This window comes from Microcaecilia unicolor, chromosome 3 (assembly GCF_901765095.1).
Source record: "Microcaecilia unicolor chromosome 3, aMicUni1.1, whole genome shotgun sequence".
NCBI classification, from domain to species: domain Eukaryota; kingdom Metazoa; phylum Chordata; class Amphibia; order Gymnophiona; family Siphonopidae; genus Microcaecilia; species Microcaecilia unicolor.
Window position 1 is genome coordinate 446,896,334 of NC_044033.1, and position 16,166 is coordinate 446,912,499.

A 16,166-nucleotide genomic window follows, 5' to 3' on the forward strand; every position below is an offset into this window, starting at 1 on the left:
TTTCTATTTTATCATGTATTAATTTATCCTGTAAACTGCCTAGATCTTGTTTTTCAGGTATTGGTTAGACTATAAATAGGAAATTTGAATTAAATTATATCAAATTCCCCTTTTGTATCAGCAAAGAAGTAAAAAATCGCACTGGAATTTATGGCGGTGTGTATTCTGGCATTTTAAAAAGCAATAACCTCAATATCCAGATTAATGCACAATTTATTCCAAATAAAAAGACATTTGTGATCTTAGAAAGTTTCTATCTTTTGAACCTTTCCTTAACCCCATCAGCTCCAAACTATATACATATATTGAAGAGGAACTGTGCTGATTCAGTGTGAACTACAAAGAGTTGATAAATGTTTGCTACAAAATCCTGGAGGGAAATCCACACGATAGTATCAGTGCTACATTGATTGATGTGATAGCTTGCTAAATCTATACTTCTCTCTATTGTAGACTATAAAAGTGGAAGAACCTGGCATGTTTATAGTGTTTCACCACTATCCAGTAGTCAAAAAGTAAAGTGATAATGGAATAACAGTTCTGCTCAATTATTAAAAACATTCAGCAGCAATGAATGTGCCATGAGAAATATACTTAGCTTGCTGTTTTCTCCTAATGGATATAAACAATTTTTTTCACGATAGCTTTGAACAAATACATCTGTTAGATTACTTTTTTTTTTAAAGGCAGACTATACAAATATTTTCTCAGGCTAAGGCAAAATAGATGTTACTGCTTTTAGAGTAAGGGATTCTTTACTCAAGGACTGATGAAATTTTGGAGTATTTGCTCAATTGTTGTGGTCGTAGCTAAATGACTAAGTAGCAAAGATATAGGGTCATAATTTGAGAGAAAAATGATTTAGGGGTCCTTTACTAATCTGCAATAACAAGTGGCCTTAGCACACTCTTACACAGGTCATTCCCATATGCTAAGGTCATTTTTACAATAGCTGTAAAAAAACCCTGATTTTCTATTAATTTTATTAATGGCTGTGCATTAATGTTCAGCAGTCATGAGAAGGATTCAAAGCACACAGTACTCAATACAAAAAGAAAGCACTAAAGAGCCTTCAAGTCCGGAACAGATCCTTTAATCAATAGAACCTTGACCCTACAAGGGCTGCGTTTCTACACTCAATGCCTGTGTCAGGGGTCATACAACATAAATGTTCCAGAAAGAGATAACCCCAGGTAGGGTTTCTAGTAATGATGAATGACTTAATCAAAAACAGTGCTTTAATACTACACAAAAGGCAGTCCTCTCATTGCCTGCTTAGCTAAGTAGGTGCCGGCACTGAATATCAGACATCACCTGCCTAATGTCTTTTTCAAACACGGGGGTAATATATATTCAATTCAATATCCCAGCACTACAATGTATCACTTATACATGCTAAATAGTGCCTAAATAACCACTGATTTCTTCATAAACCTCAGTAGGTGACTGTTTTCACATAAGCAATGTAGCCTGACTCACCAAAATTAGTGAGTTATAAGGCTACATTCCTTACATGAGTTACCTACTGAGGTTTCTGAAGAAATTAATGTTAGTATGAATAAGTGATATATTTTAGCACCGGGATATTAACTTCTGGACATGGCCTGGCTTTGAATATCTGGACTGAATTCAGTGGATTAAAAAATGCTGAGCACTGCTGACTTGAGTATTGGCCCTAAAGTTAGTTTTTCATTTCCTGGAATTCTGTGGAGATGAGGAAGGGAGAAAATTCTTGCTCAACTGTAAGGTGTTCATATTTAAGAATGTCTGGTGAAAGGTTGATGTTCTACTTTGTTTAGAGACTTTCATTATCCTGAGCCTTATGGCAACAGTTAGCTCTGAATAAATCCTCTTTTACACATCTAACAGCTCCCCCTTATTTGAAACAGAACTCTGCACTGGTATTAACTTTCCCCAGTAGATTAGGTCTTGTTAATGCATGATTCATGATTAATAAAACTAGCCTTTATGGACTTTAGAGAACCATAGCTTGAATATTCTGATTTTGTATCAATGAAAATTGGGTGAGTTCTGGAAATATAGGGCCTGAAATTCAAACATGGGAGACAGTCCACATACATGCCACAATCAGCGCTGACTCTGGATTTTCAACACTAAGCCATTTCTGGTGACTGGTATTGAATATTGGTTGTTTTTTTTACCAACTCTAACTTAACCATCTGAGGGGTCTGTTTACTAAGATGTGCTGAAAAATAGCCTGCGGTAGAATAGGCGCGGGTTTTGGGCGTGCACAGATCCATTTTTCAGTGTGCCTGCAAAAAATATTTTGCCAAAAATGGACGTGTGGCAAAATAAAAATTGCCGCGCATCCATTTTGGGTCTAAGACCTTACCGCCAGCCATTGACTTAGCGGTAAGGTCTCTCGCGTTAACCGTGTGGTAATTGCCTACGCGTATCAAGTCAGAGTTATTGCACAAGTTTTTCTGTGCGCCATAAAATAAAATATATTTTCTGGCGCATATAGCGGGCGTGCATAAAAAATGAAATTACCGCATGGGCCATGCGGTAGCCAGGCAGTAACTCCAAATTGGCGTGTGTTGGGCACGCATAGGTGCCTACATGGCTTAGTAAAAGGGCCCCTAAGACCCTCTTTTACAAAGCTTTGCTAGCGGCTGACGCTTGGCAATGCAGACACAATGTATTCATAGTAAATGGGCTGTGTCGGCATTACCGCAACGACAGATGCTACCGTGGCTTTGTAAAAGGGGGCCTAAGTGAATATTCAGTGCTGGTCGGTTAAGCTTATGGCAACCAAAGGTAGGACTGCTATTTAGGCAGTCCGATTTTGTCACTAAACTTAGCCGCCCAGTGCATGAATATTCATGGTTAGCTGGTTATAACGCGAGATATATCTGGCTAGCCACTAGGTGCTAACCACGAATATTCAGCGGAGATAACCAGCTATTTCCTACTGAATATTAGTGGTTAGCCAGCTAAATGCTATTTAATTGGCCAGGAGACATTCCTGGCCAGGTAAATAGCGCTGAATATTGGCCGGGCAGGTACTATTGCTCAGACATGTCCCACAGATTTCTATTGTACCCAAATAAATACAGAGGGAAAATGTGTGTATGTGGAGGGAGAGTCATGGGAATATGTATACATCATTCTATGTCCAATATGATCATGATTTACTTATTGTTTCATTATGCTATTCTTTTCCTAACTCCCATTCTGAATTGATAGTTACCCACTATCAAGACTCTTCTAAAATTAAACAGAGCATGTGCTGATTTATTTGAATCTTTCACCTGACAAACTATCAAGGTAATAGACATATAGATAGGAAATGTGAGAAAGTTCACGTCCAGCTTGCTTTTTTGGGAACCAAACTATGTTCTAATATTAAGATGCCAACAGTCTAGTTTCCTGTTGGTTTGACACAGTTGAAGCAGCAAGGTCATTAACTTTTAAAAATTATAAATGATCTAGAAAAATAATGTGGGAAACATATGGGATGCCATAAAAAAGCAAATAAAAAATGGTCAAGTCAGGCTATATTATGCTTAAGATAGCAGCTTCAGATAATGAACCACAACAGATTTTTCAGGTTGTTCTGGGGTAGTTACCTGCCTTCCAACTGACAAATCTACTACTACTACTACTACTCCTTATCATTTCTAAAGCAGCGCTAGACGTACGCAGTGCTGTATACTTAATATATATGAGAAAGCCCTGATTGATAGAGCTTACAATCTATTCAAGACAAACAGGACAAGTAAGATATTGGGGAATTATTGTGGGAATGATTAAAATAGACATGAGTACTGAACAGGTGAATAGGGATCCAGTTCAGTTTTAAAAACAAAAGATTTTGGCAACATCTTCTCCATAAAGAGGGATAATATTCACCTTTCTTTTTAGATGCCCTTGCTTTATCTCTGAGACACAGTTTGGCTTATCTTTCATGTGTTCCAAATACCTAATGAATTCTTCAGTTTTTCCATCATATCTTGAATGTCAAAATACTAGTTATGCTTAGAACATTTAAACATTTAAATCTGGTTGTTGTGTGATGGATTTCTTTTGTTTAGGTCTGATCTGTCAAGCAAGGGATAATTTGGCCTCTTTATTAGCTTCCATAGTTAAATTCTTGTCACCAGGGCATATTCCTGAATCTTTGAAGAATACTCAAATGTATTGGGAAGAACAAGGGACAGGGTAACTGAGAGTGCAGTAGAATTGCCTCATCCCCCATCTCCCCATTGTGAGCAGGTTTATTGGAAAACCTATTTATATTACACTTAAGTTTTGAAGATGTTGGAGAAGCTATCCACCCACAGCAATCTGGGTTTTAGAAGTTTCATGGAAATGAACCTATTTTATCTACTCTCAGTGCAGGTTACATTAGCCATGGTTTCTAAGAAGTGTAACATTCATTTCATAGCTGTTTGAGCTGAGGTGCTCCATTCTTCATTTCCATCCTCTTATCCCTACGGATCCGCTTTGTTTATCTTATTTTATTTTTGTTACATTTGTACCCCATGCTTTCCCACTCATGGCAGGCTCAATGCAGCTTACATGGGGCAATGGAGGGTTAAGTGACTTGCCCAGAGTCACAAGGAGCTGCCTGTGCCGGGAATCGAACTCAGTTCCTCAGTTCCCCAGGACCAAAGTCCACCACCCTAACCACTAGGTCACTCCTCCACTCACTCCACTCACTTCCTTTTTGAATTCCAGCACTGTATTTGCTTCCGTCATCTCTTTTGGGTGAGCATTGCAGTCTTTCAAAGGACATTCCAGATAAAGTATTTGTTTAGAGAGAGATAGGTGAAGAATTTAGATATGAAGGGGGCACCTGGTTATAGATGGGGGTCTTCTTGAGGTTGATTATAAATTCAGACCATGATTATTTTTTGATTTTCCCAGACCTGTCCTCAGCCTTGACAGCATAGACCATCATTTGCTGAAACATGTAGCCAATATGGGAATTGGAGGCATAGTCGAGGACTGAACTGTTTCTTTATTAACAGGTGTATTATGGGGACAGTCAGATCAACCCCTTTAGAATTCAAACAAGGAGTTCCACAGGAGTTGTGATAATCCCTCACTTATTCAAAGTTTCTCTCAGTTCTAATTACTGGACAGTTTAGAATTGAATATCAAAAACATATGTGGAGGAGTGGCTTAGTGGTTAGAGCACCAGTCTATCCAGAGGTGGCCAGTTCAAATCCCACTACTACTCCTTGTGATCTTGGGCAAGTCACTTAACCCTCCATTGCTTCAGGTACAAAATGAGATTGTGTGCCTCTCCAGGGACAGAGAAATACCAGTGTACCTGAATATAACTCACCTTGAGCTACTACTGAAAAAGGTGTGAGCAAATACAAATAAATATGATGCCATTTAAATTTGCATGGCTATAGATAAATAAGCAAGTCTGTTATTGCCATTGCTTGTTGGCTAGGAGACAACAGGATAAAACTCAACCTTGAGAAAACAAAAGTGCTGTGGATTAATACTTTTTCAATGAAAAGGAAAATGCACAATGGACTAATGCTTTACTTTACTTCACTTCACGCTTATATACTGCTCTATGGGGCCCTTTTACTAAGCTGTGGTAAAAGGGGGCCTGCGCTAGAGTCAATCTGTGTTTTGGTAAAAGGCCAGGTTTTTTTTTAAAGAAATGGCTGTGTGGTAAGTGAACCACTTGCTGAGCGGCCATTTCAGGGGGAGCACTTATCGCCACCCATTGAGGTGGTGGTAAGGGCTCTCGCGCTAACCCGGAAGTAATGTACCTCTGGGTAAGCCCTGGCACTACAAAAAAAGAAAATATTTTTGTAGTATCAGAAATGGTGCACTCAGTGGGTGGGAACCACTGCCAGGCTCCTGCTGTAGTAAGGCAGTAGTACTGGATTGGCGCACGGCAAGCCCATTGCCGCATGCCAACCCTTTAGTAAAAGGGCCCCTATACCAAATGCTTCTGAGCAGTTTACAATAAGAATAAAACAAAGTAGCCATGTTGGGAAAATACATCCATGTCAAAATTCATAAACAGAAATACAATCGGTTACCAATATTCAACATAAATATTAAGCTGAAAGCTTTAAAAGTTTATGAAAATATGAGCTGATTGAAAGATGAGATTCTGCCTTTCAGGAGACTGGATTCCCTGATGCAGTCAGTTGAAACATGGCATCATGTCAAATACCAATCTCCTATGATAAGCATTGATGATTAGATTGCAACCTTGAGAACAGCATTTTAAAGGTACTTCTAAACAGATAAGTGATATTTTTATGGATACTATTTTATGACATTTTTTGATATATATTGTTTATTAAGAATTTTTGTAGAAAATAACTGTTCAATATTCAAAATGATTTAAGCAGGCAAGAAAGGCTCCTGCACACTTAAATCATAGTCTGAGGGCCAGTCGCCGATATTCAACAACACTAACCAGCCATTTACAATGTGGATTGGAGAGGAGCATTCTGATGGTGGCGTTGAGGACGAGCTAGCATGTAACTCTGGTCACTTAGGGGTCCTTTTACAAAGGCGCATTAGCGTTTTTAGTGCACGCTAAAAATAAGCATGTGCTAAATGTTAGAGACACCTATGTATTCCTATGGGTGTCTCTAGCGTATAGCTTGCACTAATCATTAGCATGCACTGAAACCACACAAGGGTATAGTTATCAATATGGGCTACTGTTAAGACGTATTACTTTACCACTAACTGGTGCTATTTTAGCACAGGTCCCATTTAATATAATGAGACCTAGTTATCTATAATTGGGGTTAACAGTAAAATAACATATCTTAATGGTAGTCCACATTGATAACATCCCCTCAACTGAATTGTTCCTCTGCTGCATGCTGAAGCTTACCCTTATATTTCCTTGCATGTCAGCAAATTTTTCCATTAATATTGCCTTTTATTTACAGGCTATTTACAACTACCAACACTTTTTTGAACTGTGAGTTGCTGCTAATTCACGTGTGAGTAAAGGTATCTGTGTTCATGTCATTTGCAGCTCTAACTTTAGAGCAGCTTTTGAAAGATCTGCTATTTGTTATCCCTATTTTCCTCTATCTAATAGTCTTCCTTAAATCACCACTTTCCAGTGTGGTCTTGAAAAGAGCTATATTTATTTATTAAGATTTGAAACTGTAGCTTTTGAATTCTCTAGAAAACAGCCATTAACTGTGAATGTATTTATCTTTATATCTTACCTTTCTTGATACACTAAAAACAGTGTATATATATATATAAGACATACATAAGAAATGTCAAACCCATCATAAAATAACATCTCAGCATCTCTTCAGCCTTGGCAACCAGGGCCAATCACATGAACACAACACAGCTAGGTCTACAAATACTGAATGTATGCCTCCTTACTTCTTCCCTCATAAGCCTGTCCCCAATATAAATCAAAATAGCCAAGTTTTCAAGTGTCTGATAGGCAAAGCTCCCTCTTTGGGGTGGGGGAGGGGCATATCAGGAGCATTAATTTAGCACAGCAGTACACTCAGAGTTAGAATAGCCTTTGATAATGTGATTTTGTGAGCACTCTGTACCATGCTGATATGAGTAAAGTTGTTTTCAAGTAAGAATCTGAAAAATTCTACATTAGTCTTTGAAAGCTAGAAACCAGATTCTAGCAAACTATTATATACCTGTCCAATGAATAAGTACACCACTGTTCCCTTTTCCTTTTTCAGTTCTAATTGCTGCTTCCTTTTTGATATTTGCAGTATTTTCTTGCTGTTGAAATTGATTTCTGCTATTTTCACTCCTTTTCCTGCTGTTGTTAGCTATTTTTCATGCTTTCCAAATAATGGGATGTTAGAAGGTAATTGTACAAAAGGAGTTCATGTCGGGGCGGAGCAAGATGGCGGCAGCAACACCACTCCGCGAATGAACCTCTGGATAATGCTGTGTTAACCTTCACCTCTTCGTAGATTTTTTCTTCTTTAAAGATTTACCTTATCTCTTTTTCCAATGATGCCGCATACCAAGAGGAAGGGGGTTTTGAGAACCGGAGCCCAACCGGTTCGAACTTCGACTCCAACACAGCTTTCTATCCAAGGTTTTCTCGCGAGAACCCCTGTTATGACGCCGGGAAGCCCTGCTGAGCTCACTACCCGAGGAGAGGTTGAACTCCAGGGGCAGGACGTTTCATTGTCCCCCCCCGGCGCGCCCACCCCCACTGCAACCGGCTGAGGTCGATGAGGGTGAAGTAGCCCCTAACCGCGATGACGGGAGAGGAGAGCTACTACTGGGCCCCCACTTCGACGCTGCAGCTGAGGCCTTTTCAATAGAAAGGGCTGAGAGTCAGATGGCACAGAGACCAGGAAAATCTTCAGTCTCCTCGCCGGCGGTGACTCTTGAGGCGATATGGGAGATACTACAGACGGTGATGGGATCAACTAGCAAGATTGAACCGTTACTGGGTAATGTAAAAGAATTAACTATTGCATTTACTTCTATGAAAGAAGAGGTAACTGAAAAGATCCAAAATTTGTCAGCTGAAACATCTAAATTGAAAGAAACCTCAGTTAAATTAATACAAGATAACATGCTGATACATAAAAAGCTGGAATATTTCGAAAATTATAACAGGAGGCTAAATCTACGACTTTTGAATTTTCCACGGACTTCTATATATTCTCCACTAGAAATTTTTAAAAGATATTTGGTGGAAAATTTAAAATTTACCTTAGAAAATGTACCTCCAGTGAATAAAATTTATTATCTTCCTACAAGGAAATCAATACAATTGTTGGAACAACCGGATTTAAATGTATCAGAATTATTGGAAACATCCTTGAATGATATAACTGAACGGCAAACTCTGTTGGTCTCATTTATATTTCCCCAAGACTTAGAACTTGTTAGGAAAATGGCTTTGAAGAATTTACAAACCCCATTTCATGGGGGGAAAATCTGGGTATTCCCAGATGTTACCAAACAAACTCAAAGTAGAAGGAAAGACTTCTTAGCACTTCGTGCTGAAACTTTGTCTTTAGGAGCCTCATTTCATTTGAACTATCCTTGCAAATGCAATATAAAATATTTAGGGGTAAAATATGTTTTCTTTGAACCCGAACATTTAAAACAATTTATTTCTCAGAAAAAATTATTATAATGCTTCTTGACCTTAAACCGTTATGTTTCGCCTTAAAGATAAGGATGTTGGGAATGTAATTAAAAATTTGAGGGTTTGTAATTAAAATTATAACCTGCTATTGCTTTATTTCAATCTTGAGTTATATTAACTAAATATCTTTCTCCTAACTTAACGGCTTTTAGCCCCTCGAACTTGGTGGTCTAATACAAGTTATGTAATATTTTCCTGATTTATTTTGCTTTAATTTTGTAGTTTCCTAACTGTGTTACCTATTCAAGTAGTAAATGCTTGTAAAATTGTAAAAATGATAAATAAAGAATTAAAAAAAAAAAAAAAAAAAAAAAAAGGAGTTCATGTCTGTCCATCTTAGAGCAAAACACCACCAAGAAAACCCTCCAAAAGTAAAATTTCCACGCTGGAAGATAGAGTATATCTTAGATGACTTCTAACACTTCAAACACTGGACCAGTATTTTGGAAGAATGGGACTCCCCCCCCCCCCAAAAAAAAAAAACCCAAATCTTTATTGCTTTACTATCACAAGAGCAAAATGATGTGGAAAGTTGGTGAGTGCTTTATTCCAAAAGTTATCTGCTCTGCAGTTCGAGCTAGAGCAGTATTCCAATTAAGGATGGGCTATCATTTGCTGATAATAGTGCACATTCTTCTTAAAGAGTGTGCACTATGGGTTAGATTCAGTAAATGGCACTCAAAAATAAATGCAAAAAAAAAAAAGCACTTAATGTACACTCATTATAGAATAGCACTGAGTACAGATTTTGACACCCAAATTTGGATGCTCTCATTTACACCTGCTGAAAAACTAAGCATAATTCCCAGCACCCATCTTGGGCACACATTCCCCATATTCTATAACTTTGCATTCAAATTTCAGGAATGCCCCTGATCCGCCCATTCATTTTCTATGGCAATGCCCCCTTCAGTTACACATTATGGGATTTGGGTGCAGTTTGTTATAGAATAGTGCACAGCAAGATGTGCATGCAAATCCAAGTTGGTTCCAATTAATGCCAATTAGCTCCTAATTATTGCACAAATTAGCTTGTTAGCCAATTTAATGGGTGCACATCTTGGACTGATGCCCAAGATCAAGGGTATGTGTACAGACGACGCACTAAGAACATAAGTGTTGCCATACTGGGACAGACCGAATGTCAATCAAGCCCACCGTCCTGTTTCTAACAGTGGCCATTCCAGGTCACAAGTACCTAGCAAGATCCCAAAACAGTAGAAAACATTTTATGCTGTTTATTCTACAAATAAGCAGTGGATTTTCCCCAAATTCCATCCTAATAATGGCTTTTGGACTTTTAAGGTATCTAAACCTTTTTAAACCCAGCTAAGCTAACTGCTTTTACCATATTCTCTGGCAATGAAATTCAGAGTTTAATTACATGTTGAGTGAAAACATATTTTCTCTGATTCGTTGTAAATTTACTACTTTGTACCTTCATTGCATGCCCCCCAGTCCTAGTATTTTTGGAAAGAGTAAACAAGTGATTCACATCTACCCATTCCACTCCACTCATTATTTTATAGACCTCTATCATATCTCCCCTCAGCCGTCTTTTCTCAAAGCTGAACAGCTCTAGTTGCTTAAGCCTTTCCTCATAGGGAGGACATCCCATTCCCTTTATCATTTTTGTCGCCCTTCTCTTTACCTTTTCCAATTCCACTATATCTCTTTTGAGATGTGGTAACCAAAATTGCACACAATATTTGAGGTGCGGTCGCAACCTGAAGCGATACAAAGGCATTATAATGCCTTCATTTTTTTCCATTCCTTTCCTAATAATGCCTAACATTCTATTTGCTTTTTAGCCACTGCCACCGCACACTGGGCAGAGGGTTTCAATGTATCATCAACGATGGTTCCTAGATCCCTTTTCTGGTCAGTGGCTCCTAATATGGAACCTTGCATTACAAAGCTATAGGTCAGGTTCCTTTTTCCCACATGCATCACTTTGCACTTCCTCATATTAAACCTCATCTGCCGTTTGGATGCTCAGTCTCCCAGTCTTGTAAAGTCATCTTGTAATTTTTCACAATCCTCTCACAATTTAACAACTTTGAATAACTTTGTGTAGTCAGCAAATTTAATTTCCTGACTAGTTACTCCCATCTCTGAGAAACCCCACTATCTACCCTTCTCCATTGAGAATACTGACCATTTAACCCTACTCTCTGTTTTCTGTCTTTTAACCAGTTTTTAATCCACAATAGAACACTACCTCCTATCCCATGATTTTCCAATTTCCTCTGGAATCTTTCTTGAGGTACTTTGTGAAATGCCTTTTGAAAATCCAGACACACAATATCGGCCGGCTCAGCTTTATCCATGTGTTTATTCACCTCTTCAAAGAAATGTAGTAGATTGGTGAGGCAAGATTTCCCTTCACTAAATCCATGTTGGCTTTGTCTCATTAATCCATGCTTTTGAATATGCTCTGTAATTTTGTTCTTTATAATGTTCTCTACCATTTTGGCCGCCACCGACGTCAGGCTCACCGGTCTATAATTTCCCGGATCACCTCTGGAACATTTAAAAAAAAACTGGTGTTACATTGGCCACCCTCCAATCTTCTGGTACCATTTAGTACACTTGTTTTTGGGATCCATTGGGTTCTGCTGAGACATATGCAACAATCCTTCTTGTTTTGCCCCTCCCCCTCTTTCATATCTATATTGTAGTTCTACCCCCTTCCTATTGTTTACCGTCTTCTCTGCTGTATACTCTCCCTTTTAAATTAGTTTGTGAGCCGCCTTGATGATTTTTCCTGTTGGCCGGGTAGAAAGTTCTGAATAAACTTGAAATTTGAAACTATGTGGTGGTACTCTGAAGGTGTGGAGACAGGAGCTGAATGACTCACTTATAAATACCAATTCAAAGCTGTTTTGGGGACAGTAGACTAGTGTTTTCCTTGCTACATCGCTAACACAATCATTGTATTTTCTGGCATACAGAGCAGTCTGGACTGCAGTAAAAGTGTACAGATAAAAAAAGACAGGTAACTGCCAATGCTGGTCATCTCATACAACCACTGGAACCCTGTTCTATATGTACTTTTTATGTTCAATTCTCAGTAGGTTCTGGGAGGGGATCTGCAGCCAGGTTAATTACATTCTCTGGCCAATGTTCAGCACTATTTAACTGGTCAGGAATGGTTCTTGGCCAGTTAAATAGCACTTACATGGTTAAGCGCTAATATTTAGCATTAGATAGCCAGTTATCTCCACTAAATATTAGTGCTTAGTGACGGCCATCTTGTTTCGATAATACAGTCGGGTATGCCGCTTGATGGGGCCGGCGTTAGAGATGGCCGCCCTTATAGATGGCCGGCCCCGTACGATTATGGCCCTCTCTGTGTTCTTAATATAAGAATAGCTTGTATCCTGCTTATTTGTGAGGGTGGGGTAATTTTATAAGCAGCATTTTATTCACATATTCAAATATCTTTTATAAAATTACTCCTTAGATTACATGCATACACACCTTTTTTGGAAGCAGGCATATATTTTTGTGTGGATATTTACTCGAGTGGAGCTGGATCTGGGAACCTATTTCATAAAAGCCTATGTTACCTTTATACAATATCAGTGACAGGCAAAGTTTCAGAAAGGTCAGGAATCTGTAATCACTTAGCTGTATCACTTATTCCCAGAAGATATACCCTTCTGGATATATATGGACCTTCAGCTATGTCACTCAAGGACTTTTCACTTTTTTTTGCCATCGAGCTTTACACACCCTATTCATCATTGGTCCAAATGCAACTGTTTAATCTTACAAACCTTGCTAACAACATTTAGCTCAGTCTTATAAATATACTCATTTTATAATAATCCAAGTCAGTTAGGAGAACATTTTCTGACATGAATTATGTTTCACTATGCACTGTTTCTAGGCCTCTCCCTTTTGAGGACAGTCCTTGAAACAGTGCATAGCAAAACATAATTCATGTCAGAGAATGTTTCCTAACTGACTTAGATTTTTACAAAATGAGTATATGTATAATATTGAGCTGAATGTTGTTAGCAGTTAAGAGATAAAAAGTTTGTAAGAATAAACAGTGGCATTTGGACCAATGGTGAATAGGGTGTATGAATTTCAATGGCAAAAGAAGTGAAAAGCCCTTGACTGACACCACTGAAGGTCGATATATATCCAGAAGGGTATGTCATCTGGGTATAAGTGATACAGATATACCTTAATAAACTAGACTTAAAATTGGCACCTTTTAAGATATTTCACATAAACATCCTTTATAAAATTACACTATGCATGCCCCTAAATTAGCATTAATTCTAATCTATGGTAACCAGGTTCTCAAGCCTTTGGAAAAGCAACTTTTAAAGCAACTCCTGCAGCTAAAACAGTGTTTCATCCATGGAAATTGTTAATTTAGGTTACTGTTATAAAATACTTTAGGATTCTGTCTTTTATATTTCCTTACCTTTGTGTTAATGTCAAAACAAGTGAATCCCAGAGCAAAGTCCACAGTAAAACACAACATTTCTCCTTGACAGATGCACATATATGTCTTGGACTATAAAAAAGAGAGATGTAATTTTAAAATATACATTTCTGCCAAAAATGCACTTTGTAAACTGGAATACGTTCTCTTCCAGTTTTTTTTCTCACTTGAATAGTCTATCTTTTTATATTTTCATTTATAGTTAAACATTTTGCCCTAGATTCACATACTACCATGATCAGTCAGTTTTCCGCTTTACTGCTAGCAGCTGGATGTCTCTGCTTGGAATATTATAAACCACCAGGACTGATCTATCATACATCACTAGAGTAGCATATTTGATTGCCATGAAGTGATGGAGAACTTAAGATTATACCACAGGACCATTATGAATAGCTTCTGGACTTTGTTCCCCTTTTAAATCACTTCCTTCCTCTCTTCATTTAACTTTCCTACTCACTAGACTTGAAATTAGATTTCAAAACAAAAATGGCTATATTCCATCATCATGGCTTACGTGTAAAACTGTTATGAAATTGCTTTTATGTTCACAGAAAGTTAAATGAGGATGTGCTGTCCCTTCCATCTGACTGTAAATCAAATGCGCGCCATTGCAGGTCCCAGCTTACTTGATAATCAAATTCAATTTTCTTGCCGATGTTGCTGATAAGGTATCTAACTAATAATTTTTATTTTATTCTGGCACTTATATCCCACATTTTCCAATTTACAATGTTTCAGTGTGGTTTACAATCAAAATAAAATTGTTACATTTAATGAGATTGTTCAATCCAAATACTTCACATATTTTCGCAATAAGGGGTATATAAAAAACAAGTTTGACTGTCATATAATTCAGTCATAGAAGAGAAACATAGCAAAAGCATAAAAAATGTATTGGAACCAGTATAATCATAATCAAAATTAGCATATTAAAGGGGGAGAGTTATCAGTGTGGCTACCTTTAAGATGTATTATTCACTATTAACCCTGGTTATTAGTAATTAGGTGTCATTGCATAAAATAGAACCTGCGCTAAAATAGCCAGAGTTAGTGGTAATATAACACATCTTAATGGTAGTCCACATTGATAATGATGTTCCTAAATGCCTATGAATATTTGAAAATCCAATTTGCATTTAAGCAATAGTACAAATAACCAGAACAACATAGTCAGGGTACCTGAAATTTCAGCAGCTCATTATTCATGCATATAGGTCACATGCAACTAAAATGTTATTAACCTTTATGTAGGCATGTTCAGAAGGAGTAAAAAGTACACACTAATATGTACCCACGACTCCAAGGGGCTCTTTCATCAAACTATGGTAAAAATGGCCTTAGCATGCACTTATGAGGGTCATTACCGTGCGCTAAGGCTGTTTTTACTGCATGGGTAAAATGACCAAAACTTTTGCTTTTTTCTATTAATGGCCGTGCATGAATTTTCTCATTAGTGTGTGGCCATTAAAGCATGAGCCCCTACCGCCACCTATTTTGTAGGCGCTAATCGGTTCGTGCACGGTAATGTAGCTGCGCTAATCGATTAGCACAGAACACACCTACTCTCTGTCCCCAACCCACCCCATAGCTAAAAAATAAAGGGTCTGATGTTCAGCCAGCGACTGGCAGTGCTTTTGCTGTCCCCCGCTGGCATTAAACCTGGATAGTATTATAGGAAGAGACAACCTCATTGACAGACTTGGATAACGTGGTGGCTGAGAAGAGATTAAAAACACTGGAAGACAGAGTAGAAGGGTCAATAGCCTGAAGATTCCTAAATGTATTGGGGGGGGGGGGTTGAAAATGGGGCTTGAGGGGATGAAAAGGGGGGGCAGGTGGGGTTGGGGCAAGTCACTGGACATGGAGGGGAGGGCAGAGAAGCATCGCTGGACAGGGAGGGGAGGTCAGGGTAGAGAGAGGAGAAATCGCTGGCCATGGGTGGGAGGGGAGGGCAGGGCAGGGGAGAGAGGAGAATTGCTGGATATGGATGGGGGAGAGGTCAGGGGAGAGAGAAGAGTTACTGGACATGGATGGATGGAGGGGAGAGAGAAGAGAGTTGATGTACATGGATGGAGGAGAGGGAAGACAGAAAGGAGATGCACAAGGATGGAGGGGAGAAATTCTGGACATGGATGGAAAGAAGGGAAGACAGAGGAAGGAGTTGCACATGGATGACGGGGAGAGAGGAGAAATGCTGGACATGGAGTGGAGGAAAGACAGAGGAAGTAGATGCACATGGCAGGGAGATGAGAAATTCTGGACATGGATGGAGGGGAGGGAAGACAGAGGAGGAGATGCAGATTGATGGAGGGGAGAGAGGAGAAATTCTCGACATGGATGAAGGGGAGGGAAGAGAGAGGAAGTGAGATGAACATGGATGGAGGGGCGGAGAGACAGGAGAAATGCTGGAATGCTGGATATTGGATGGAGGGGGTAGAGGAAAAATGCTGGACATGGATGGAGGAGAGGGAGGAGAGAGAAAGGAGATGCATATGGATGGAGGGGAGAGAAGAAAGAGGAAGGAGATGCATACTGACGGAGATGAGGGAAAGGGAAAAGGGAAAACTACAC

At 38.8% G+C, this 16,166-nt stretch overlaps 1 protein-coding gene across 1 annotated transcript in view; it reads right to left on the reverse strand.

Moving 5' to 3' along the window:
- Positions 1 to 16,166, reverse strand: part of SNTG2 (syntrophin gamma 2) — a 335,642-nt gene that overhangs the window by 33,869 nt on the left and 285,607 nt on the right. Inside the window, exon 15 of the mRNA XM_030195159.1 lies at positions 13,572 to 13,664. Coding sequence (XP_030051019.1) covers positions 13,572 to 13,664 — 93 coding nt within the window. The remainder of the gene's footprint in view (positions 1 to 13,571; positions 13,665 to 16,166) is intronic.